A 24,037-nucleotide genomic window follows, 5' to 3' on the forward strand; every position below is an offset into this window, starting at 1 on the left:
TCTGATTCATTATATCTGGGGTAGAAATGCAAATTCTCAGCAGGGGTTGGAACCAAGAAAGAACTGTCTTTTAGGGAGAATTTCAAGTTAAGCCTCATCTATAACGGGAAAAAGGAAGGATTTTCATCAGTCCTTAAATGGGCAGGTGGTGGTTGTGGGGTGGGGAAGGGATGTACTTAAGACGTCTCTGAAATCAAATCTGATAGGTAATCGTCTTTGATTAAGGTTCATCTCGTTCTAGCTTGGGGCTTAAAATTCTGTCCAGTTCCATTTCATTCCCAAACAGTTTCTGGAGTATCTCCTATGTGTATGGTGCAATTGTTAACCTGTTCTCTGTTGACTGGATCTCCTTAAGTAGGCTCTGAGTTCCAGGGGTGGAGGGCTTCTTTTCCTGGTATGCTTTGGCTGTGGCTGGACCCACAGTTGTACTTAATACACAGATGACTGACTGTCACGCCACACGCACACCTGGTACCCAAGGCTGTGCTTCTGGGGAAAGACATGCACAGTATAAGGTCTGGACTCAATCTGCAGGGGGCTGGCTGAATCCCTCTCTTCTGCCCAGGGGTGGTATCAGAGAAGCCAGCCTCAGAAGTCCAGAGAAGTGAGCACAGTGGGGATTTGAAGCTTTTCCAAAACAGACATCAACAGCAGAGATCGCTTTTATTGGGTTGGCTTCGTTTTAAGAGAAGGAAGAGAGACAAAGTCAAGAGACACTCTGCTAACAGATGCCTGGTTGGCAAGGGGCTGGGCATTTTTGCTCCATGCTGTGCAAAGAAGGGGATCCTGGCCCCGTGCTTCACGTCACTCCTTCCTGGAGGGCACGGCCTGGCCGTCCGCTGGGCTTCACTGCACCTTCTTGAACACCTGCTTGCAGACCACACCCTGCACTCTCATCTCCTGAAACACAAGCAGAGGCATGTCAGTCAATGGCCAGAACAAGCTCACACCTGGGGTTCGGTGCGTCAAGGGCAGGAACTCTGAAAATCCTCAATGGCTGCTAACTTCTCCCAATAGTTGGAGCAAACTAACCAATGCCTTGGAAAGTAGGTTGAACTTGAGCAGTGGAGATCCAATTCTGCTGCACAAAATATGTGGAGCTGGCTGGGGAATGGATGTGGCTCAGAGCTGACCAGTAGGACTCCTGATGTCCCCTTCCCAAGGGGTAAAAAGACTCTAAGAACCTCAGGCCAGAGCCCAGGAGAGAGACTGCGCCCAGCCACGCCCAGCATGGAAGAAATCAGGCCCAGACTCATGGTTTAACCCACAAAGGAGCTCAAATAGTTACCACAGACCAGGGGTTGCAAACTAGTAGAGTGGTTCTGAGCTTCAGTTATACCTTAGAGTCACTTGGGGAGTTCGAAGAGCTCCTGGAACCACTCTAGACCAGTTAAACCAGTATCTCAGGGAGTAGAAAAGAGTGGAGCATGGGAATTGGTATTTTTAAAAGCCTCCCAGGTGGCTCTAAAATGCAGCCAAGAAAGCCCATGCTCTGCCCACAAGGGCAGCCCCTACTCGGCCCCTGCAGACTATTTTCAAGGAATGACAGCACAGGGTTGCCACATTTTCCAAGTTTTTTTCTGAAGGAAGCTGGAAATATGGGTAATTATGTGACATCTCCAATTTTTAAGTTGTTGACTGAAAAGTTCGAAGTCTTGTGAGGGCCAAATAAAACAGGCCTCTGTGGTCCCCAGTTTAAAACCTCTGACCTATAGACTCACAGAGCTATTGAGCTGAAAGGGCCAATGGTCATTTCGTCTACCCTCTTTGCTCTGAGTTGAGGAAAAAGAGGCCCAGGGAGGGACAAGCTCACGCTCAGCCCCCTCAGCTAAGCAGCCTCTGAAAATAAAGGCCTCTTGCCCCTCCTCAGCACTCACATTCTCAAAGCTCTCACGGACCTTGGTCTTCACAGAACTCCTGCGTGGTAGGAAGCCATTTTGTAGTTGGGGACAACGGAGGAAGGGACCTGCTTGAGGGCAACCAGTGAGTTGGAGCTAGGACCCAGATCATCTGGATCAAGGTCCTACCACAGAATGAAGACATTTGGTAGGTCCAAGGGGGTGGATGGGGCAATGAGGGCTCTCCCTTTAGAGGACATGTGCTATATCCAGAAAACATGGGGCTCCACTAGGTCCCTGGGTGGTGCAAACTGTTTGTGCTTGGCTACTAAACTAAAGGTTGGCAGTTTGAACCTCCTCAGTGGCACCACAGAATATAGGCCTGGTGATCTGTTTCTGTAAAAATTACCAAGGAAACACTACGGAGCTCAGATCTACTCTGTACCACATGGGGCCGCCATGAGTCTGAACTGGCTTGATGGCAATAGGTTTTTGGGATTTCCTTTACTATGGATCTGTGCATTTTTTCCCCAGTGGACAGAGTGGAAGTGGTTTTGACCTGAGGCCCCAGGCTGGAGGACAGGATGAGTGGGGCCCACCCCCCAACTGAGGAAGACTTCTCCCCGTAATCTAGGCTGCGATCATGTCTTACAGAAGCTAAGAGAATTCGTATTGGCTCTGGTCTGCCACAAGTTGGCAGGGTGAAAATATACACCATTTGGGAGCACATTCTGGTTCTGCCACTTTCTAATGTGCAACCTGTATGTTTAATTTAACCTTCCAGAGCCTCCATGCCCTCATCTCCAAACATAAAAAATAACAGTACCTGGTCCATAGGGTGGCTGAGAAAATTGGAAGAGTGAGGAATGCAAAAGGGCCCAGCTCAGTACCTCACACTTAATGAATGTACCCCTCACCTCCTCCCTCTGACCGGACAACCCCTAGACCTTGAAAATACATTAATCATAACGCTACCTGAGTAACTTCTCCAGGCCCTTGAAAGGGAAGCTTCAGAGAGAAACCAGGGTCCAGCCACAGTGCATTCTTACAAGGCCCATGCAGACCTCTGTGGTGAGCCTGGCCCAGCTCACCCAGCCCAGGAACCTACCAGGTGCAGCTCGTCACCCTCGATCCATTGGGTCCAGCCACGTCCCTCTTTCTCGCCCTTCTGTACACACTCGAGCTTGTCTCCATCCCAGCTCACTGTGGTCTGCCAAGCAAGAAGCACAGTTGTCATCCCTGAGCAGGCAGTCCCTGGAGCCGGGGCGGGGGGGTGGGGGCAGGCTCCAACCTTGATAATCCAGGACGTTCTCACGTCAATTCATTATAGATTTGTACCCCAACACTCCTTACCTGTCCCCTGCTCTAATTACAGTGTGCAAATCAGTTTTAAAATTTATGGAAACCTTCATAAATTTCATTTAAATGAGTAATTGGCAGGGAAAAAGTCACTGGGGCAGAGCTGTCAGTGCCAAGGCTGAGAATGCGGATGAGAGGTGAGGTGGGGCTCCTGAGGCTGAGAGCAGATCAGGTGTGGGCGGGGTGGGGCTGCTTTCCTGCCTGTTGCTGGTGAAGGACAGGCTTCACAGAGTACCCTGCCTGTCCCTAGACATTTCAATCATCCAATCACTGTTTCAACCCTTGCTAGGTCCTGGGACACCAGAAAGACCCGGCCCCTGCCTTCAAAGAACTCATCATCTTCTGGGGAGAATGACCTTAGGCACCAATGGCAGACACTAGCTGCCTGCCTGCACCGCCGGGCCCTCTCTGTGTTGTCTCTAAGTCCTCGTGACTTTTCATCTGGAGCATAGACTGGGATTTCCATTTTACAGATCAAGTCAAGGGTCTTGCCAAGGTCACCCAAGTGGGCAATGGAAGTGCCAGATGTGAGCACAGATCCGTGAGGTGCCAAAGTCCCCTTCTCAGTGTACCACATTGCTTATGTGCCCGGTGTCGCCAGAGCTACAGACCAGAGGCTGTGGGAGCCCAGAGGGGCATCAAGGGAAGTGGAAGCTTGGGGAGGAGAGGGCACCAGGCAGAGGTCTGACGGAGAATGGAGCAAGGAGGTGCTGGGGGAGAGGGGTCCACTGGGGACCACTGATGAAGGCACAGAGATGTGACATCACAGGCACTCTCGGGAAGCTCATCAGGCAGGCACCAGGAGCCACAGGGGAGAGAGGAGGAAGGTCCTGCTGCCCACCTTTGTGCCCTCACAGCTCCCCTGGGCACTGTGTGGCCTGCCAGGCACTGGACATGCTGAGGGGAGACAGACAGGGGGAAGAGAGGGCCAGCCATGACTGTGGGAGGAGATTTCACAGACTTGTTGGAGTGGCAAGGGCCCACCCAGGAACACAAGACTCAAGAGTGCTGGAATTTAGAGCAAGAGAGTCCTGCCTCCCTAGTGTGGCCATGAGCTCATTGTCTAGACTGGGGCCTCTCTTTTTCCTGTGTCCCCAGCGCTGGGGACACAGAAGGTGCGATGGGCATCTCTCATATTCACAGCTGCCTACCTCCTTTTGAATGGCCTTTCTGTATGGAGCAGCACCACAGAAGAGTGACTGAAGGGGCCAGAACTCGGTCTGTGTCTTGCTCACTGTGTGGCTCTGACCAAATCCATCCCTTCTCTGGGCCCAGTGTTCCCAACTGTCACATAAGGGGGTGGGTACTATTAACTCAGAGGTCTTGGCTTTAGAGAACTAAGGTTCTAGGATTCTTGTGTTCCCTGCCAGGTTCAGCTGAGATTCAAGACAGTCAGCCACAGCCTGATAAGGATTTGGCAGAGGAGAAACCTGGGAAATGGGTGTGGAGTGAGTAGCGCCACTTCCTATAGGGTAACACCTTCCTTCCCCCACTTCCTTTCTGGCTTGCTGATCACTACTGCCCTCTGCTGTCCAGAGGATGTCAGCAACGATCCGCACGATGGAGGCAAATGGGGCCAGTGTACCCCCACAGCTTCCACAGGAGGAACTCTGACCTCTGCTCCTGAGCCTGTTCCCAGAGGGAGATGGGACATAGGAGGACGTGGAGCATGGGCTGATGGCTCCTCTTGCTGGTCCAGAGACTTCCCCGGCGCAGACGTCCAACCCCAAGCCAAAGAGACTCCAGGTCAGAACCCAACTTGGTCAATGTCTGAAGAGACATGTCATGGGGAAAGACCACTAACAACCAGAGGCCACATTGACCATGCCAGGCCTGAGAAGGGAAGTGGGGACTGAGAAATCAGGCAGTCCTGGACTTCGAGGAGGTCGTAAGACAATTTAGTTTACTTATCAACTGACCTCTTCGTGTGCTCATCCAGAAGTCTGCTCTTTATACTAAGAGCTTCTGAATTAATCAGAGGCACAAGAGGGAATCGCTGGTTCTCAGTTATGATCTATACACTCTGCCTCTACTGGAAATATTAGAATTAGCGAGCATACTCACACCTTCTGCATTGGAAAATACAAAAAAAGTTCAAAGAAGAAAAATAAATATAATACCTGTAATCTCAGAGATAATTACTCCAACAGTTTGGTATATTTCTGTCCAGTCTTTTTTATTAATCTTTCTTTTTTTTAAACGAAATTAGGATTTCATTTCTTTTTTTAATAAAATTAGGATTTGATCATTTATGATTTTGTATCCTAATTTCTTCATGTTTTTAGGTGCCCTTAACTTGATATCAACTCGTAGTGACCTTCTGAACAACAGAACAAAACACTTCCCAGTCCTGCGCCATCCTCACAATCGTTGCTATGTTTGAGCCCATTGTTGAAGCCACTGTCTCAATCCACCTCATTGAGGTTCTTCCTGCTTTCTGCTGACCGTCTACTTTACCGAGGATGATGTCCTTCTCCAGGAACTGGTCCCTCCTGATAACATGTCCAAAGTACGTGAGAAGAAGTCTTGTCATCATCACTGTTTTTTTTTTTTTTTGCCATCATCACTTCTAAGGAGCTTCCTGGCTATACTTCTAAGACAGATTTATTCATTCTTCTGGCAGTCCATGGTATGTTAAATATTCTTCTCCAATACCATAATTCAAAGGCATCAATTCTTCTCTGGTCTTCCTTATTCATTGTCCAGCCTTCGAATGTGTATGTGACAATTGAAAATACCATGGCTTGGGTCAGGCACACCTTAGTCCTCAAAGTAACATCTTCGCTTTGTAACACTTTAAAGAGGTCTTTTGCAACAGATTTGCCCATTGCAATGCATCGTTTGATTTCCTGACTGCTGCTTCCATGGGCGTTGATTGTGGATCCAAGTAAAACAAAATCCTTTACAGTATCAATCTTTTTTTCATTTATCCTGATGTTGCCTATTGATCCAGTTGTGAGGATTTTTGTTTTATGTTGAGGTGTAATCCATACTGAAGGCTGCAGTCTTTGATCTTCAGCAGTAAGTACTTCAAGTCCTTTTCACTTTCAGCAAACAAGGTTGTGTCATCTGCATATTGCAGTTTATTAATGAGTCTTCCTCCAATCCTAATGCTGTGTTCTTTTTCATATAGTACAGCTTCTTGAATGATTTGCTCAGCATAGATTGAATAGGTATGGAGAAAGGATATAACCCTGATGCACACCTTTTCTGACTTTAAATCACACAGTATCCCCTTGTTCTATTTGAACAGCTAAGCTGCCTCTTGGTTCTGCACGAGCACAGTTAGGTGTTCTGGAATTCCCATTCTTTGCAATGTGATCCATAATTTCTTATGATCCACACAGCTGAATGCTTTTTCACAGTCAATAAAACAGAGGTAAACATCTTTCTAGTATTCTCTACTTTTAGTCAGGATACATCTGACATCAGCAATGATATCCCTTGTTCCACATGCTCTTCTGAATCTGGCCTGAATTTCTGGCAGTTCCCCATTGAGGTACTGCTAGAATGGTTTTTGAATTATCTTCAGTAAAATTTTACATGTGTGTGATATTAATGATATTGTTCAATAATTTCTGCATTCTGTTGGACCATCTTTCTTTAAAATGGGCACAAATACGGATCTCTTCCAGTTGGCTGGCCAGGTAGCTGTCTTCCAAATTTCTTGGCATAGATGAGTGAGTAGCTCCAGTGCTGCATCCGTTTGTTGAAACATCTCAATTGGTATTCCATCAATTCCTGGAGCCTTGTTTTTTGCCAATGCCTTCAGTGCAGCTTGGACTTCTTCCTTCAATACCATCGGCTCTTAATCATATTTTACCTCTGAAATGGTTGAACACTGACCAATTCTTTTTGGTACAGTAACTCTGTGTATTCTTTCCATCTACTTTTGATGCTTCCTGTGTCGTTCAATATTTTGCCCATAGAATCTTTCAATATTGCAACTTGAGGGTTGAATTTTTTCTTCAGTTCTTTCAACTTGAGAAATGCTAAGTGTGTTCTTCCCTTTTGGTTTTCTAACTCCAGGTCTTTGCACATGTCGTTACAATACTTTACTTTGTCTTCCGGAGAAGCCCTTTGAGATCTTCTGTTCGGCTTTTTTACGTCCTCATTTCTTCCATTTGCTATAGGTACTCTATGTTCAAAAGCAAGCTTCGTTTTGGTCTTTTCTTTCTTTCTTGTCTTTTTCATGACCTTTTACTTTCTTCATGTATGATGTCCTTGATATCATCCCACAACTCATCTTGTCTTAGGTCATTAGTGTTCAATGAGTCACAATCTATTCTTGAGATGTTCTCTAAATTCAAGTAGGATATATTCAAGGTTGTACTTTGGTTCTCGTGGACTTGTTTCTTTTCCAGCCTCAACTTGAACTTGCATATGAGCAATTGATGGTCTGTTTTGCAGTTGGTCCCTAGCCTTGTTCTGACCGATGATATTGAGCTTCTCCATCATCTTTTTCCACAGATGTGTTGGTTCAGTTCCTGTGTATTCTATCTGGTGGGATCCACGTGTACATTGCTGTTTACGTTGTTGAAAACATGTTTACTTATTACAATTTCCCACTCCAGCATATATTCTCCATAAGCATTAAGTATTTCGGAAATGGCTACTTAATTTGTGAGGCCCAGTGAAAAATGAAAATGAGGGGCCCCTTGTTAAAAAAGTATTAAGAATTTCAAGGTGGCAAGAGCAGAGTGTTAAATCAAGTGAGGGATCCTTGTGAGCACAGGGCCCTTACAAGTCGCAGCCCATGAAGCCAGCCCTGGTAGTATTGCTTTGTACATACATAGTATATTGCTTTGTACATATAGTTATCTACTCTTGGACATTTAGATTGTTTATAACTCTGTGCTACTATAAATAAGGCTTCCATATAGACAGGATTTTGAATACATTGTTTCCTTAGAATAAATTTCCAGAAAAGAAATTGCTACGTCAAAGACTGCATATTTTAAAGGCTGTTGATAAGTAGTACTGTCAGATTGCTCTTTGTAAAGCTCACGCTTGTTTACATTCCAATACTAGGGTTGGAGAGTGACCATGCAAGTGATAGTACCCTTTCCAGATCATTTGGCACCTTTTAACAGGGGCCATCGGGTATAAGGAAACCCTGGTAGCATAGTGGTTAAGTGCTATGGCTGCTAACCAAAAGATCGACAGTTCGAATCTACCAGGTGCTCCTTGGCAACTCTCTGGGGCAGTTCTACTCTGTCTTGTAGGGTTGCTGTGAGTTGGAATCGATTTGATGGCAACGGGTTTTTTTTTTTTGTTTGTTTATTGGGTATAAACAATGTAACACCTTAGTCCCAAAGAATGATGAATGGCAGAATTTCAGGCATTATCATAGATCGAGAGATACAGCGAGGGGAAGACTACTCGAGTGTCAAGAACTCTTTTCTGGAGTCCTAAAACTCAGGCCTTTCAAAGAGCAGGGTTCCTAACACATGAATATGCATTGGTTTCCAAAGAAGCACTTTCTCAACCCCAAGCTCCTATTGATTCTGATCCTGGTTGAGCTGGACAGAGCAGAGACTAGCCTTTTCTGTATTGGATGTAGATAGGCTAACAAGCTCAGAGAAGGTAAGTGACTTGGTCAGTGTCACGCAGCTAAGAGGGAAAGAACTGGGGCTAGAACGTTGGCCTTGCATGTCTCAGTACCCCTGTGTTTCCCAGCCCAGGGTGGGCACCCCACAGGTGCTAAAGGTGCGGATGCTAAACTAAAGTCTTTGGGCTGCAGAAACATAGACATTGTGTCGCGACTCTGAGCAGAAGAACACCCTTCAGTGCAGTCCAGCCATGGCTGGGATTGGGAGCTGGGAGCCAGAGATGGGTCTTAAAGGCCCCTGCCCCTAAAGAGACCTCTGCAGAGGGCAGACAGAATGCACAGGCTGTGACGGTCCAGTGTGGTGGATGCTGTGATCAGGGGAAGCACAGGGCCTGGGGTGCCCAGAGGAAGGTCCTAATTCTCAAAGGAAACAAACTAGTTACAAAGTGGGAGGACATTCCAGGCAGACTGTTGGGTGGTGAAGGAGAAATGACAAGCAAGCCAGTTATGTACAAGCCTCTACTGGAGTTAAGGATAGGGAGGAACAAGGCTGAGGGGTAGACAGGTTCACAATGCCAGCCTGCAAAACTCAGACTCTGGCCTGGAGAATGTTTTCAATGCCTCGCAATGCTGCCTGCGCCCTCACACAGCCCCCTGGCTGTAATCCACTGGATAGAACCATCGGGGAGGGCACCACAGGTGTGCCTGGGAATCTGCCAGGCTGTCCTCTTGGTCAAAGAGACCTGGAAGCTCAGTAGCCATTTAAACTGGGTTCCTGGTTCTTTATCCCTTCCCACTCCCTCTTTAGAGCAGGCTGGCTGACTCAGAACTATTAACAAAGAACTTGTTCTTGGGAATCAGACCCTGGTCCCACATCCCCGGCCATTTGGAATGTCTTTGAGGAACCAGGTTAACCTTTTTGAGCCTCAGTGCCCTCAAGTGCGAAAGAGGGCTAAATGATTCCTACTGGGGCAGACAGTTCCATATGGGGCCCCCAGTGAATCACAACTCCTGGAATTCATGCCCTTGTGAAGTTCCCTCCCACACTGACTCTGGGTCTGGCCATTCCACTTGCTTTGACCAATGGGACATTAGCAAGCATGATGCAAGCAGAGCTGTCATCTTATGCATTTGTACAGCTGGGGCTTGTCCTCTTGGAACCCAGCTGCCATGCTTTAAGGAAGCCCAGGCTATTCTCCTGGAGAGAAAGGCCACATGGAGACCCCCAGGTGAATGAGACAAAGAGAAGCCACTAGAAGTAAGGCACCACAACTGAGCTTGCAGCCACACGGAGCCAAAGAACTTCCCATTTTACCCACAGAATCCTGAGAATAAATGATTGCTGTTTTAAGCTGTTAAGTTTTGGGCTGGTTTATTACATGGCAATAGATAACTGAAACACCTACTATACCAGGTTGTTCTGAGAATTAGAGAAACTATATGTAAAATGCATAGGGCTGGCACATAGGAAGCACTAGATAATGATAACCATGATTACCATCCTGGTGCTCAGCCCTGAGCTTGAATTTGGATGGCGTTTGCTTATTGACTGGAGTCCCTGAATGGCACAAACAGCTCAGCACTTGACTACTAATTGAAAGTTGGTGGTTCGAACCCACCCTGAGGGGCCTTGGAAGACAGACCTGGTGATCGGCTTCCAAAAGGTCCCACCCAAACCCACTGCCGTCGAGTCGATTCCGACTCATAGCAGCCCTATAGGACAGAGTAGAACTGCCCAATAGCGTTTCCAAGGAGCACCTGGCAGATTCGAACTGCCGACTTCTTGGTTAGCAGCCGTAGCACTTAACCACTATGCTACCAGGGTTTCATCCGAAAGGTCACAGCCTTGGAAATCCTATGGAGCACAGTTCTATTCTGTATATATGGGGTCACCATGGGTCAGAATCAACTCAGTGGCAATTGGTTTGGTTTGGGGTTTCTTTTTCTTTGTTTGTTTTGCTTGCTGAACTCAAACAATAACTGATTTTTTTTTTTTAGGAGTTGGATCTTCATGGGGCAGTGGTGGACATGCTATTGACGAAGGGTAGGTTTTTCGGAAGCTCCTTCCCTTCCAGGAGACTTGGATCCCAGAGGAGACCTCGCAGGGTCTGCCTGCAGAGCTAGGCGCCCAGGAGCACTGTGATTCCTGCTGCCCTGAAAGTTTAATTAGTTTTTGTTTAAGCCAAAGATCCATTTGGAGACTCCCCAGTGAGAGCTGTGATAACTCCGGGAACGTAATTCAGTTCTCCTACTTCACTACCCCATGCTCACTTTTGATGGGATGGGTTTTTTTTTTTTAAGCTTTTTATCCTGTGGGTCACTGTGAGTCAGAATTGACTCAACGGCAACAGGTACGGGTACAGTATCCTGTGGGAATGACCTAGCCATTTTCCAGAGGGGTCGGATTTGTCCAAAGAAGAGAAAAGGAGGGTGGGGAGTCTGGGAGGGGGCAATCACTTGTAAACAAAACAAAACAAAAAAAAAATTTTTTTTTTTTTTTACAGAAGAGAGTAAATAAGGAAATAAGTAATGTTGGAAGAGGGATGGGTAATGAACAATGGCAACTGGCTTTCTTGTGACACAAAATGTAACTTCTGATACAACCTTCCCGAGAACCCGAGAACTCATTCCATGACCTCTCTCTGCGTCAGAAGCCAGCCACCTTTGCTAGACCAGGAGCAGTGGATGGTCTGGAACAAGGATTTTGCCTTATTTGATGCTGGATCTAAGAGAGTTTTTTTTTTTTTTAATTAACTTTTATTAAGCTTCAAGTGAACATTTACAATTCCAATCAGTCTGTCACATGTAAGTTTACATACATCTTACTCCCATCTCCCACTTGCTCTCCCCCTATTGAGTCAGCCCTTTCAGTCTCTCGTTTCGTGCCATTTTTGCCGTCTTCCCTCTCTCTCTATCTTCCCATCCCCCCTCCAGTCAAGAGTTGCCAACACACTCTCCAGTGTCCACCTGATTTAATTAGCTCATTCTTCATCAGCATCTCTCTCCCCCCGCCGCTGCCCAGTCCCTTTCATGTAAGACAGTTTTTAAGAGATTGTTGACTCCACTTTCCTTGCTCAGACACTCTCCATTGCTTAATCCAATTAATAAAGGTCTAATGGGGGAATGGAGCCCTAACGGCGCAGTGGTTAAGAGCTTGGCTGCTAACTAAAAGGGCAGTAGTTTGAATCCAGAAGCCACTCCTTGGAAACCCAATGGGGTGGTTCTACTCTGTCCTATAAGGTTGCTATGAGTCAGAATAGACTCGACAGCAATGAGTTTGGTTTTTGGAATGGGGGAATTTCAGGCAATAGCATGTTTCCGCTGTTTTTCAAGTCAACAAGAAAGGCAGATATATGCCTGTGGGGAGTGGGAGTGGAAATGGGTACAAACCAAGGGGGGCTGGAGAAGGTCATATGGTCCCTGATTCATTCATTCCATACATATTCTGAGTGCTCAGCTGGGGCCCAGCACTGAGCATGGCCTTAAGGCTGGACCCAGGCTCTGCCATGGAGCTGCTCAGTCTGGAGGGAAGACAGAGACATCTATAGTGACAATGACACTCCCTGTGATCTGTGCCAGGATGGGTGATGGGCACCCAACCCCGTCTGGGGGTGGCGGGGTTAGACAAGGCTTCCTTGTCATTAGCACTGTTACCATCATCACCATAACAACATGTATTGAGTACTTGTTAAGTGCCCCCACCCTCCACCATGGGCTCTGGGACACCCACCTTGGAAATGAACCCACCCAGTGCCGTCGAGTCGATTCTGACTCATAGCGACCCTATAGGACAGAGTAGAACTGTCCCATAGAGTTTCCAAGGAGTGCTGGTGGATTCGAACTGCTGACCTTTTAGTTAACAGCCATTCCACTTAACCAGTACTCCACCAGGTTTTCCTTGAAAATGAAGCCCAGGTAAATCCAAGGACAAGGGACAGGTATGGCCGCCTTCAATTCATCTCCACATCAGGAATACTCACACCATGTTGTTGTTAGCGGCTGTAAGGTTAAAGTCTCATGGCAATCCCATGCGCACAGAACAAAACGTTGCCTGGTGCTGCACCATCCCCATGATCGAATCATTTGGACTGAGCCAATGAAATCCTATGCATCACTGACCCCACAGACCCTCTGGACATCTGCAAATGGGCTGGAGCCTAGGGCAGCTGGGTGTACAAGGAAGCTGCTCAGACTTTTCTGTTAAAAACTAAGAATAACTCCCAACACTTTGGCTTTGTCAGCAGCTTTCCCAGAGAGACATGCATCAACAGATGAATGCAGACATCTTTGCACCACTATGACAAGGGGCTGTCACTTAAAAGCCATTATCCAGCTCCCCTGACCACTTAGAAACCCAGCCCACCACTGCTGCAAGGGGACCAGTGACACAGAAAACCTGACTCCTGCAGGCAGCCCGAGTGAGCATGTCCCAAGGATGCCACCAGGCCCACTTGCCCTTTCTGGTGACTAGTATTGGGAGTGACAGACACTTCCCACTAAATGGAAATATCTCTTGGCAGTGACCTGGTTTGATCCATGAATGGCAGGACTCATCTTGGCTGCCGAGAAGTTTGTGACACTCATTAAGGCTCCCACATGCCCAAACCACCCAAACAGCAGAGGGATGATCGGTCACCCTCAGACCCTCTCACTCATCCGCCTCTGCTATGACCTATCCCCCAAGTGCAGGGACTGAATCTTGTCCATCTCTATGGTTCCAGACCAAGGTTTTAGGAGGTGACGTGTCTTGCCCATGAGGATTCTGTTTGCAAAGGCCAGAGCCAGGACTGACCCAAGTCTGACCCCAAAGCCCACGCTCTTTAATTCTGGGGAAACATTTAAAAATCAGTCAGTGACTAGGCACTTTCTATACATAACAGGAATCACTAAAGGTGCAAAATGGCCTTTCTTCCTAGAGTTTGCTTCTCTCTGGGTGATGCAAACAGTTAACGCACTCAACTGCTGAATAAAAGGTTGGAGGTTCAAGTCTACCCAGAGGTTCCTTGGAAGATAGTCATGGTGATCGATCTACTTCTGAAAGGTCACAACCGTTAAAAGCCCTGTGGAGCACAGTTCTACTCTGACACACAAGGCGTTACCATGAATCAGCACCAATTCAAGGGCAACTGTTTTTTTCCCTCACTTTGAGGCTCTGTACGCTCCTGGGGCAAAGAGAAGGGTTCTCAGCCTCTAATTCTTGTGTTAAATCGGAGGCAGAGGGCAGGAGAAGGTAATAGAGAACCTGCAAAGTGCCAGGAGCTTTCCATAATGCTTCACTTAACCTTCAAGCTTCAGAGCGGAAAAAACTTAGCCTCATACTAAGTAACCAGCCCACGTCACCCAGGGGGTCAGGGGCACAGCCATGACTTGAACCCAGTCCTTCCTGTCTGGCTGCAAAGTCCACGAGCTGCCCGTGGGGCTGGGCTGAGTGCACAGCCAGCGTTGGCTCTCTCTTCTTCTGCTACATCCCTAGTGCGCTGGCGATGATCTAAAATCAGCACTTTTGGGGGGAAAGCCAATTTCACCCTAAAAGCTGATTAAAACTAAATTAATAAGGCCTTAAAATACAAATGAGTAATTAGAGACATAAAAGCTGTTAAAAACAAATGCTACGAACCAAGAAGCCACAAGAAGGCCTCTGTGGGCACAAAAGAGTGCAATTCCAGTGCCATAAAGAAGCCAACAGCAACTGATAACACAATTCTTAGGACAAACAAAACGATAAAATGTAAGACTAATCATCTCAATGTCTTATTTTTTTACTCTTTAAACTTGCCAGAAAGTGCCCAAGATCAATTTGAAAACAAGAAACCATCAGACAACTCAAGGCTCCATGAAGGCCAAGGTTTTAGATGAAGGGTTGGGAAGTGGGGGCTGGAGAATGTCACATGGCCCCTGAGGACCTGGATTCATTCTTTCCACACGTATTCTGAGTGCTCAGCTGGGGCCCAGCTCTGAGCACGCCCGACAGCTGGACCCAGGCTCTGCTATGGAGCTGCTCAGTCTGGAGGGCAGAGACGTGTACAGTGGCAATGACGCCCACTGTGATCTGTGCCAGGGTGAGCGATGGACACCCAACCCAGTCTAGGGAGGTTAGGCAAGGCTTCCCAGTGGAAGTAGTAGTATCGCTGTCATTAGCGTGTCACCACCATCACCATGACAACTCTTTCCGAGTACTTGTTATGTGCCAGGCAGAGTAGTAAACAAATCAAGTTGAATGCTTACAACCTCCTGGATCGGGTACTTGTCTCGCCATTTTACAGTTGTGGCAACTGAGGCCTTAAGGTCACCAGCTATGAAGGAGTGAGAGGAAATTTGAGTCTGGAGCCTGTGCTCTGGGACACAGTGCGCTTTAGTTCCCTGATCTAAGCTGACCCTTGAATGGCCCGTAGGATCTGGGGGGAGGAGTTTGCAGCATGATTCTGTGCAAGGGGTCAGGAATCAAGGGTTCTACACTTCTTCCTACACGTTAGCCTTGGGGTGCTGGAAATGGAGCAAGGAGAGGCCCCAGCTCTCCAGCGCTCACAGACTATGGGAGAAGAGAAGCAGATAAAGAATCCCAGCAGACTGGAAAGTGCTGGGTAGGTGTGAGCGCTGGAGGTTACGCAAAGGAGAGATGGGGGCAGAGGACCATCAGGGAAGGTGTCCTGGATTAGGTAAGTCTGGAACTGGAGCCAGAAAACACCGCAGGGATTAGGCTGAGGAGAAGCAGAGAAAGGAACACGGAACCCCAGACAGAGGGAAGAGCACGGACAAACACAGGGAGATCAGGGCCAGCAGGGACTGCATAGGCGAGGCTTCTACGTGGGCTTAGCCAGGCTGGGATCTCTCGGCATGACCCTCCCCACAGTGCCCATTTCTGCACTTCCAACCCCCAAATTTACTGGGGAGACTGCTCACAGCCTCTCTTCCTCCTCGCTTCATGTCTTAGTGGCTCTAGCCCACCAAACCTGGGCGATGGAAATTCCAGATGCTTGCTTATGTAGCAGGCAGAGCTGGCTCTGCTACCCAGGCCAGCACAGTGAATCAGCCTGTTATCATGTCCACCCCCAGGGTTGGGGGAGGGGGGAGGCATCCCGCCAGAGAGTGCTCAGAGGGGCTCTGACCTAGGCCTTCCTTCCATAGGAGCTTCTGGTGCTGCTTTTTATCTTTCAAGACGAATAGCAATAAACAGCCCCAAGAAGATAAGATGCGGTAGCTCCATTACCTGGGAAGCGTGAGCAGGTCAGAATGTCTTGACCAAGTGTGAGTTAATCGGGGTCTAAAAGAAATCAAACCAAACCAGTGGCTGTGGAGTCGATTTTGACTCAAGGTGACCCCAGGTGTGCCAGAGTAGAAGTGTGCTCCATAGGGTTTTCAATGGCTGATTTTTCAGAAGTTGCCAGGCCTCTCTTCTGAGGTGCCTGTGGGTGGACTCAAACCTGCAACCTTTCAGTTAGCGGCACTTAACTGTTTTTGCTCCAGGATTCCTGCCCCCCAGCTCTGAATCCATGGCAGACAAAATGTGCGTTACCATTTGCTGAATGAATGGATGAGTGAATGAATGAATGGGTGAATGAAAGGATGAGTGAATGAATGAATGAATGAGCAAATGAATGAATGGCAGACAATACTCTAGGGGGACTTGCGATTTTTCAGGCAATGACTGCTCCCCTCCGACCCCAAGACAAAATATCCTAGGCAACATGGCTGGCATAATAGCCTTACAGAAATAGGCTAGCAATTGGCCATACATTGGCCCCAAGCCTCTGAGAATTTATTTCTTGGGTCCCTACTACATGCTAGGAACTCTCCACACCTTTGTTTGCGTAACTATCAAGCCACCTTTGGAAGCTGGGTATCATTGTCCCCATTTTATAGTTAGGAAATGGAGGCTCAGGGTGATTAGGCACCCTGCCCAGGGCCACACAGCCAGGAAGACTATGAGCTGGGATTCAAACTCCCTCTGCCTGACTCTGAGCCCAGTCTGCCCACTGTCCCACCTGGACCATAAGTTCCCACGCAGCAGCATCGTGTGTGGGAGGCTGTGGCTGATGAGTAACACTTGGCAGGCTGCAGGCCCAGCCACCAGACAGCAGCTCACCTGCCTGAGTGGGCATTCAGTACGAACCCATTGACAGATCTTGGATAGAGATACACCTGAGCTCAAATCCATCCCCACCTCTTTCTAGCTGGGTGACCCTGAGAAATCTACACACCTCTTTGAGCCTCCATTTCCTAATCTGCAAAACAGGGCTAATAAGCCCTACCGCACAAGACAGCCAGCAGGATGAGATGAAAACAAGAGGCTCCAAGGACCTAGTTCAGTGCAGGACACATGAAATACTCCCGAGGCACTACTCCCCTCTGCTTTTGGCCTTGCCCAGCCTGTCCTCTGTGGGTGAGGAGGGGCACTGTCCTTCCTGCTCATTGAGCCCAGCCAGCTTTTCTCTGGATGGCCAGGTGTCCCTTCACACCTGTGACCACCACCAGAATGTTATCTTCCAGAGGTCATGTCCACAGGGGCACGAGGGTAGTAATCAGAGCTGGTGTTTATGGAGCAGTGGCACTGCAGGCCTTTTCTGTACATCGCTCTTCTAGCCTCACCAGGAAGTAGGTTTTTGCTGTTGTTATTGTCAGCTGCTGTTGAGTTAGCCCCCTACCCATGACGACCCCACGCATGATGCAATGAAACACGGACTGGTCCTGAGCTAGCATCACGAATCGTTGTGGATCGGACCATTGTGGTCCATGGGGTTGTCACTGGCTAATTTTTCAGAAGGAGATTTCCAGGCCTTTCTTCCTAGGACTTCTCAGTCTGGAAGCTGCACTGAAAGCTGTTCAGCATCATTACGACACACCAGCCTCAACTGCTAGACAGGCGGTGGCTGTACATGAGGTACATTGGCCTGGAATTGAAACTGGGTCTCCTGGATGGAAGGTGAGAATTCCACCACTGAGCCACCAATCCTCCCTACGTTACAATTATCCCCATTTTATAGACAGGTAGAGGTGCAGAGAGATGGAAAAACATTCCTAAGGCCACCCAATTTGTAAGTGGCAGAGATGGGATTCCAAAGACAACGGTCTAGCTGCAGAGCTGAAATGGTAATGATTCAGCCCAGCTGCCAGGCCCTGCCTCAGAGAGAGCTGGGCTATAAATAAAAAAGAGCTTAAAGAAGGGCCAGGCACAGCTGCCTTCAGCCCTTAAAGCTGGAGTTCCCAGCCAGGGATGCAGCCTCTATCATCAGGGAGAATGGGATGCCATCCAGACCTCACTCCCCTGGAGCTGACCGTTCTTCCCACACCACCACTCCTTCATCGGGGCATACCTTCCATGTTAGACTTAAAAAGGCTCACAGAGAAATGAGTCCAGAGCTCTCACCCCTTAAAATAACAGCTATTACATCTCTCCCTGGTAACAATATGGAATCAGATGGTCTGGGTTCAAATCCATGCTCCACCAGCTAGCTATATGACCTCAGACAAGTTATAGCTCTGTTTTGTATCTCATTTTCTTCATATAAGTTATAGGAAAAACACTGGTACCTTCAATCATAGAAATGTGACAAATGAAAGAATAAACGCATGAGAAGTGCTTACAAGTGAAAGTAAATAAATAAATAGTTTTAAAAAAAGTGCATAGAATTCCTGGCCCATGGGAAATACCTAGGAAACGTTGTTGTTGTTAGGTTCGGTCAAATTGGTACTGACTCATAGTGACCCCACGTACAACAGAACAAAACATTGCCTGATACCGCTCCATCCTTATAACCAGTGCTATGTTTGAACCCATTGCTGAAGCCTCTGTGTTGAGGACCTTCCTCTTTTTCACTGACCCTCTACCTTACCAAGCATGATGTCCATCTCCAGGGACTGGTCCCTCCTGATAACATGTCCAAAGTACCTGAGACAAAGTCTCACCAACCTTGCTCTTAAGGAGCACTCTGGCTGTACTTCTTCCGAGACAGATTTGTTCATTCTTCAGCAGTCCATGGTATGTATACTCAATATTCCTCACCAACACCGTAATTCAAGTGTATCAACTCTTCTTCAGCCTTCCTTATTCATCGTCAGCTTTCGCGTGCATTTATGAGGCAATTGGAAATACCATGGCTTGGGTCAGACTCTTTAGTTCTCAAGGTGGTATCTTTGCTTTTCAACACTTTAAAAAGGTCTTTGCAGCAGATTGTCAGGAGTCGGAATCGACTCGACGGCAACGGGTTTGGTTTTTGGTTTGCAGCAGACTTGCCCAGTGCAATTCATTGTTTGATTTCTTGATTGCTGCTTCCACGGATCCAAGCAAAACGAAATTCTTGACTTCAGTATTTTCTCCGTTAATTATGATATTGCTTATTGGTCCACTTGTGAGGATTTTCGTTTCTGTTATGTTGAGCTGCAGCCCCTACTGAAGGCTATATAGTCTCTGATCTTCATCGGTAAGTCCCTCAAGTTCTCTTTCTTTAGTTTCAGCAAGCAAGGTTCTGTTATCTGCTTAACGCAGGTTGCTAATGAGTCTTCCTACAATCCTGATGTTGCGTTCTTCTCAAATAGTCCTGTTTCTTGGGTTATTTGCTCAGCACACAGACGGAATAAGTATGGTGAAAGGATACAACCCTGATGCACTCCTGATTTTAAACCATGCAGGAAACGTTAGCTATTATTAAACGGCAGGGGGATCTTGCAGTGATAAAATCGATGGTGACCATTTACATTATTTGAGGTTCTGCTATTTTTAGTTATATTCACTGAATGGGTGCTTTGGAGCCCATCGTGTTAGGCACTTGAGATACAAGGGTATGGGGCCGCTGTCTAGAACCTTACAGGCACCTTGACAAGTGCCACAGGTGCCCCACAAGCACTGTCTGCAGAGAGGAACAGTGGGGTGAAGAAGGGGATCAAGGTGGGATGGGGAGTCAGGACAGGGTTGACGGCGCACTTAAGCCTGGGCTAAGTCTTGACCAATGTGTAAGTATTCTCCCAGGAGGAAGAGGCAAGGAGGTTTAGTTCAGGGAAATAAGCAGAGAGGTCCATAAGAGAATGGAACCCACAAATGGCGGGATGGGACCAAGCACAGGTGTGAGGTAGGGAACAGGGCTAAGGAGTGCCAGGACAAGCCATCTGACCTTTACCTGTCAGCACTGGGGAGTCTGTGAGGGCTCTGAGCTGGGGAGTAGTAGCATGACAAGATTCCCTGTTCAGAGTGTGAAGGATGGGTCAGCAGTGTTGAAGACGGTAGAAGGGAGACCAGTGTGGAGATACTGCAGTAGCTAAATGAGATAACCCATGGAAAGCGCTGAGACTGGCAACTAGCAAGCACAAGAGATGTTTGTTATCATTATTAATGTTATTCCAGGCAGAGATATTCAGAGCAGTAACCAGTTGCCATCAGGTCAATTCCAACTCACGGTTACCCCAAGTGTATCAGAGTAGAACTGTGCTCCATCCGGTTTTCAAGGGCTGATCTTTCAGAAGCAGATCACCAGGCCTTTCTTCCAAGGAGCCTCTGGGTAGGTTCAAACTGCCAACCTTTTGGTGAGCAGTCGGGCGCTTAAGCATTTGTGCCGCCCAGGGATTCCTTTTGGGAGCAGTAGGGATGGAGAAAAGGGGAAAGTGATGTTAAGAGGCAACATCTGTGGAACTTGTTGACTGATTGCCCCTAAAAACTTTTCATTTATCTTCACAGTGATCATTTAGGTGGCTGTGTGGTGGTTTATTGAATTAAAAAGTCAGAGCCTCTCTAGCTAAAACTCTAGCTACTTATGGTTATTTGGCTTTTTTGGAACACCAGCAGGAGGCAGCCTGGTCTATAAATCTTGCAAAACCTAAGAGTTAGATATCTCCAGTCAAATTCCAGGGCCATGGGTAACCAGCGGTATGAACCTGAGCAGGACCCTTGGCTCCGTATCTGAAAAATGGGAGAGTAGCATCTATTCTCTAGGACTGCAAACCAAAACCAAAGTAAATCCATTGCTGTCAAGTCAGTTCTGACTCATAGCAATCCTACAGGACAGAGCAGAACTGCTCCACAATTTCCAAGGAGCGGCTGGTGGATTTGAACTGTCAACTGTGGGAGGCATTAAATAGATAGAATACAGTGTTAGGGCAGGGCTTGCCACGTAGTAGGCCCTCAGATGGTGGTTATGCTGTTATGGGTTGTTAAGGATTATGACCACATAGCTACAAACACCTTTGTACCAATACATAGGTTGTTTTTTTCCCCTCTCTCTTTTGAATGATTTTCCTGGAATATATTCCCAGAAGTAGTATCTCTGAGTCAAAGAGTAAGATGATTTTTCTGACTTGCTGCACCTTGTCAGATGGAATTGGTTTTTTCTCTTCATCTTCTGTGTGCAGGGCCAGTTCCACTGTGAGGCTGGCAAAGGAGGTTTTTGGAGCCTGGGTTCTTCTCCATCCCTACATTTGCACCAATCTTATTTTTATAGTTTTTGCAGAGTACTTCTATGCTGTCCTTGGATCCTCAGGTCAGGAAAGAAAAAGAAGGAAAAAAGGGAGAAGGAAGGAAGCAAAGAAAAAAGGAAGGAAGGAAGCAAAGAAGAAAGGAAGGAAGAGAAGAAAGAAAGAAGGAAGAAAAGCAGGAAAGAAGGAAGGAAGAGGGAACTCATTGATATCCCTGTATTAAAGGTAGGTAGCTACCTAGCACTCTGAAGGAAACCCTGGTGGCATAGTGGTTAAGTGCTACGGCTGCTAACCAAAAGGTCAGCAGTTTGAATCCACCAGGTGCTACCTGGAAGCTCTACAGAGCAGTTCTACTCTTTTCTATAGGGTCACTACGAGTCAGAATGGACTCGATGGCTAAGGGTAGCACTCTGAAGTATCTGCATATTAAAGGAAACATCTAGGTAAGTCTTTAGATATTTACCCAAAATAAATGAGCTCTAATGGTGGAATTTCAGACAACGTGACAGATACCTGGCGTTCTTCTTTGGAGGACAAGAGGGGTCAGGGAGGCTGAACTATAGCACAACTCAACTTACAGAACAGAGACTGCTACAAAGATGGTTCCCAGGGAGGTCCGGGCTACTGTGAATCAGGTACAATCTTTCCTCTCGGTAAGTTTTCAATCAACTCCAAGTCAAAAAATCTAATGAATCCCCTCTTCTCCCCTACACGTGAGATGTCTCTAATAGGACCTGAGGTGCAGGGCTGGTTTCCAGGGGACGTATCACCATGGGGGCAGTTGGTTTGAGGAAAGGCATAAATTTGCTCAACTCACTTTTCTCTTCCAACAAATGGGCAGTCATCTGCTCTCACCTTCAGGACCCCATGATGGACACCCCTCTTGTGGTTCCAGGCCCTATGGGTTAGGGGAACTGGATTGATTGTGAAGTCCAGAAACACTCAGAGTCTAAGATGGTTAGATCAGGGAAAAGGAGGCTCCCATGCTGAGCTCCTGTCTAGAATGTGGCTTTAGCTACTGTTCAGACCCTTCTACTTGGGAGTTTTGGCGGGGGGTGCAGGGCTGAAGGAGAAATCCTGAGCCATCCCCAACACTTGCAGGTTTTCCCACATGACTTTCTCTTTCACCTTCCAGCCTGGGCACCAGCCTCCCCTGCTGGGCCCACCTTGGGTGGCACCAGCCCAGAGAGGTGAGGAGTCCTCTCCCTAATTGTAGAGGCCCAGCTCCGGTGCCACGTACTGCTACTCCACTCCCACACCCGCACAGATTCCACAGCCTCACAAGATTAGTCAGAGGCAAAACAGCCCAACCCTGACAGACCTTCAAGGCTTAGTCAGACAATGTTCCAGCTTCCAGGCACTGCGGGAACAGCTCAGCAGGCACGGAGCACATTCAGTTTTTCTAAAGTAACTTCTACCGCACATGCTCGTTCAGAACCTTGCCACAACCCCATCAAGATGTGGGGTCTATGCCCCTCCCTTGACGATGGGTGGCCTTTTTGACTACTTCACCCCGTAGAGTACAGCAGAAATGTTGTAGTACTTCAGAGGCTAGGTAGATCATAAAAATGCCATACAGTTCTGCCTTGCTCTCTGGGCACTCTCATGCTTGGAACCCAGCTGCCATGTTGTGAGGAAGCCCAAGCAGCCAGTGGAGAATGAGTATGACTGAGAGTGGATCCTCCAACTCCCAGTTAAGCTGCCCCAGCTGACACAGCACACAGCAAGGACAGAGGAATCATCCCCTCTGAGCCCTGCCCGAACTGCAGATTTGTGAACAAAATGAATGATTGTTGTTGTTTTGAGGCACTATGTTTCGGAGTGGCTCTTTACACAACAATAGATAACAAATAATTCATGACCACATTTAATTCCCCAACAACCTCATCAGGTGGGTACATTTTACAGATGAGGACCCAGAGGCTCAGGGGGATAAAACACCTTGCCTGAGAAAACACAGCTGGAAGACAGAACCTGGATTCAAATCCAGGTTGGTCTCAAAGCTAAAGCTCTTAATCTCTCTTGCACCCCACACTTATGCAGGTGCATATACTACTGAGGTCACTTCCTCTGACTCTTGGTTGCAAACCATTGTGGGCTGCTGCCAGTTTGGTGCCTCCAATCAGCCTCCACCCCTGGGGACAGAAACGTACCTCTCCACCCCAACTCACCTCCCAGAGCAGGTATCTTTAACCCCAAACCAAGCCACCGGCTGCCAAGCCAATTCCAACCCATGGCGACCCCATGTGTGCAGAGTAGAACTATGTTCCATGCGGTTTTGAAGATGTGACATTTTGGAAGCAGATCACCAGGTCCTTCCTCCAAGGTGCCTCTGGGTGGGTTTGAACTGCCAACCTTTTGGTTAGTAGTAGAGTCCTTAGCTGTTTGCACCCAGGGACTCCACACCCTTAACTCTAGCGTGAGTTTAATATACGGAGTCCTGACAAGATCGTCCCGATGAGGTCGACACTGTAGGCCAGTCCACCTTGTTATTCTTTCTTACTTATATCAGAACCATGGTCACCGAACCAAGGGCGTCAGCATCACCTGGGAACTTCTTAAAAAAAATTCTCAGGCCCCACCCCAGACCTAATGAATCAGAAACTCTGGAGTTGGGGTACATTCAAGTTTGAGAACTACTGCTCTAAATATTTATATGGGTTTTAGCCCATAATCTCTGGACTCTGAATGTCTTAGGATGTTTTTAGATGTATGTGACAGAACCCAACTCAAATAGCTTAAGGGGAAAAAAGGGTATGTATTGGCTCAAGCCTGTAGAACACTAGGAATGGAGCTAGTGTCTGGAACTCCAGTGATCCTCCAAATGTCTGTCTCTCTCTCTCGTTTCTGCTTCTTTGCTGGCTTCATTTCATTTTTCCCTTCTATGGGG

The 24,037-nt window shown here is 47.5% G+C and overlaps 1 protein-coding gene across 1 annotated transcript in view; it reads right to left on the reverse strand.

Annotated features, from left to right (window-relative positions):
* Positions 1-611: 611 nt before the first annotated feature.
* Positions 612-24,037, reverse strand: part of RBP1 (retinol binding protein 1) — a 31,804-nt gene continuing 8,378 nt past the window's right edge. The window contains 2 exon segments of the mRNA XM_010595986.3: positions 612-900; positions 2,947-3,048. Of these exon segments, the coding sequence (XP_010594288.2) occupies positions 847-900; positions 2,947-3,048 (156 nt within the window). The 3' untranslated portion in view covers positions 612-846.

Source organism: Loxodonta africana, chromosome 23, assembly GCF_030014295.1.
Source record: "Loxodonta africana isolate mLoxAfr1 chromosome 23, mLoxAfr1.hap2, whole genome shotgun sequence".
NCBI classification, from domain to species: Eukaryota; Metazoa; Chordata; class Mammalia; order Proboscidea; family Elephantidae; genus Loxodonta; species Loxodonta africana.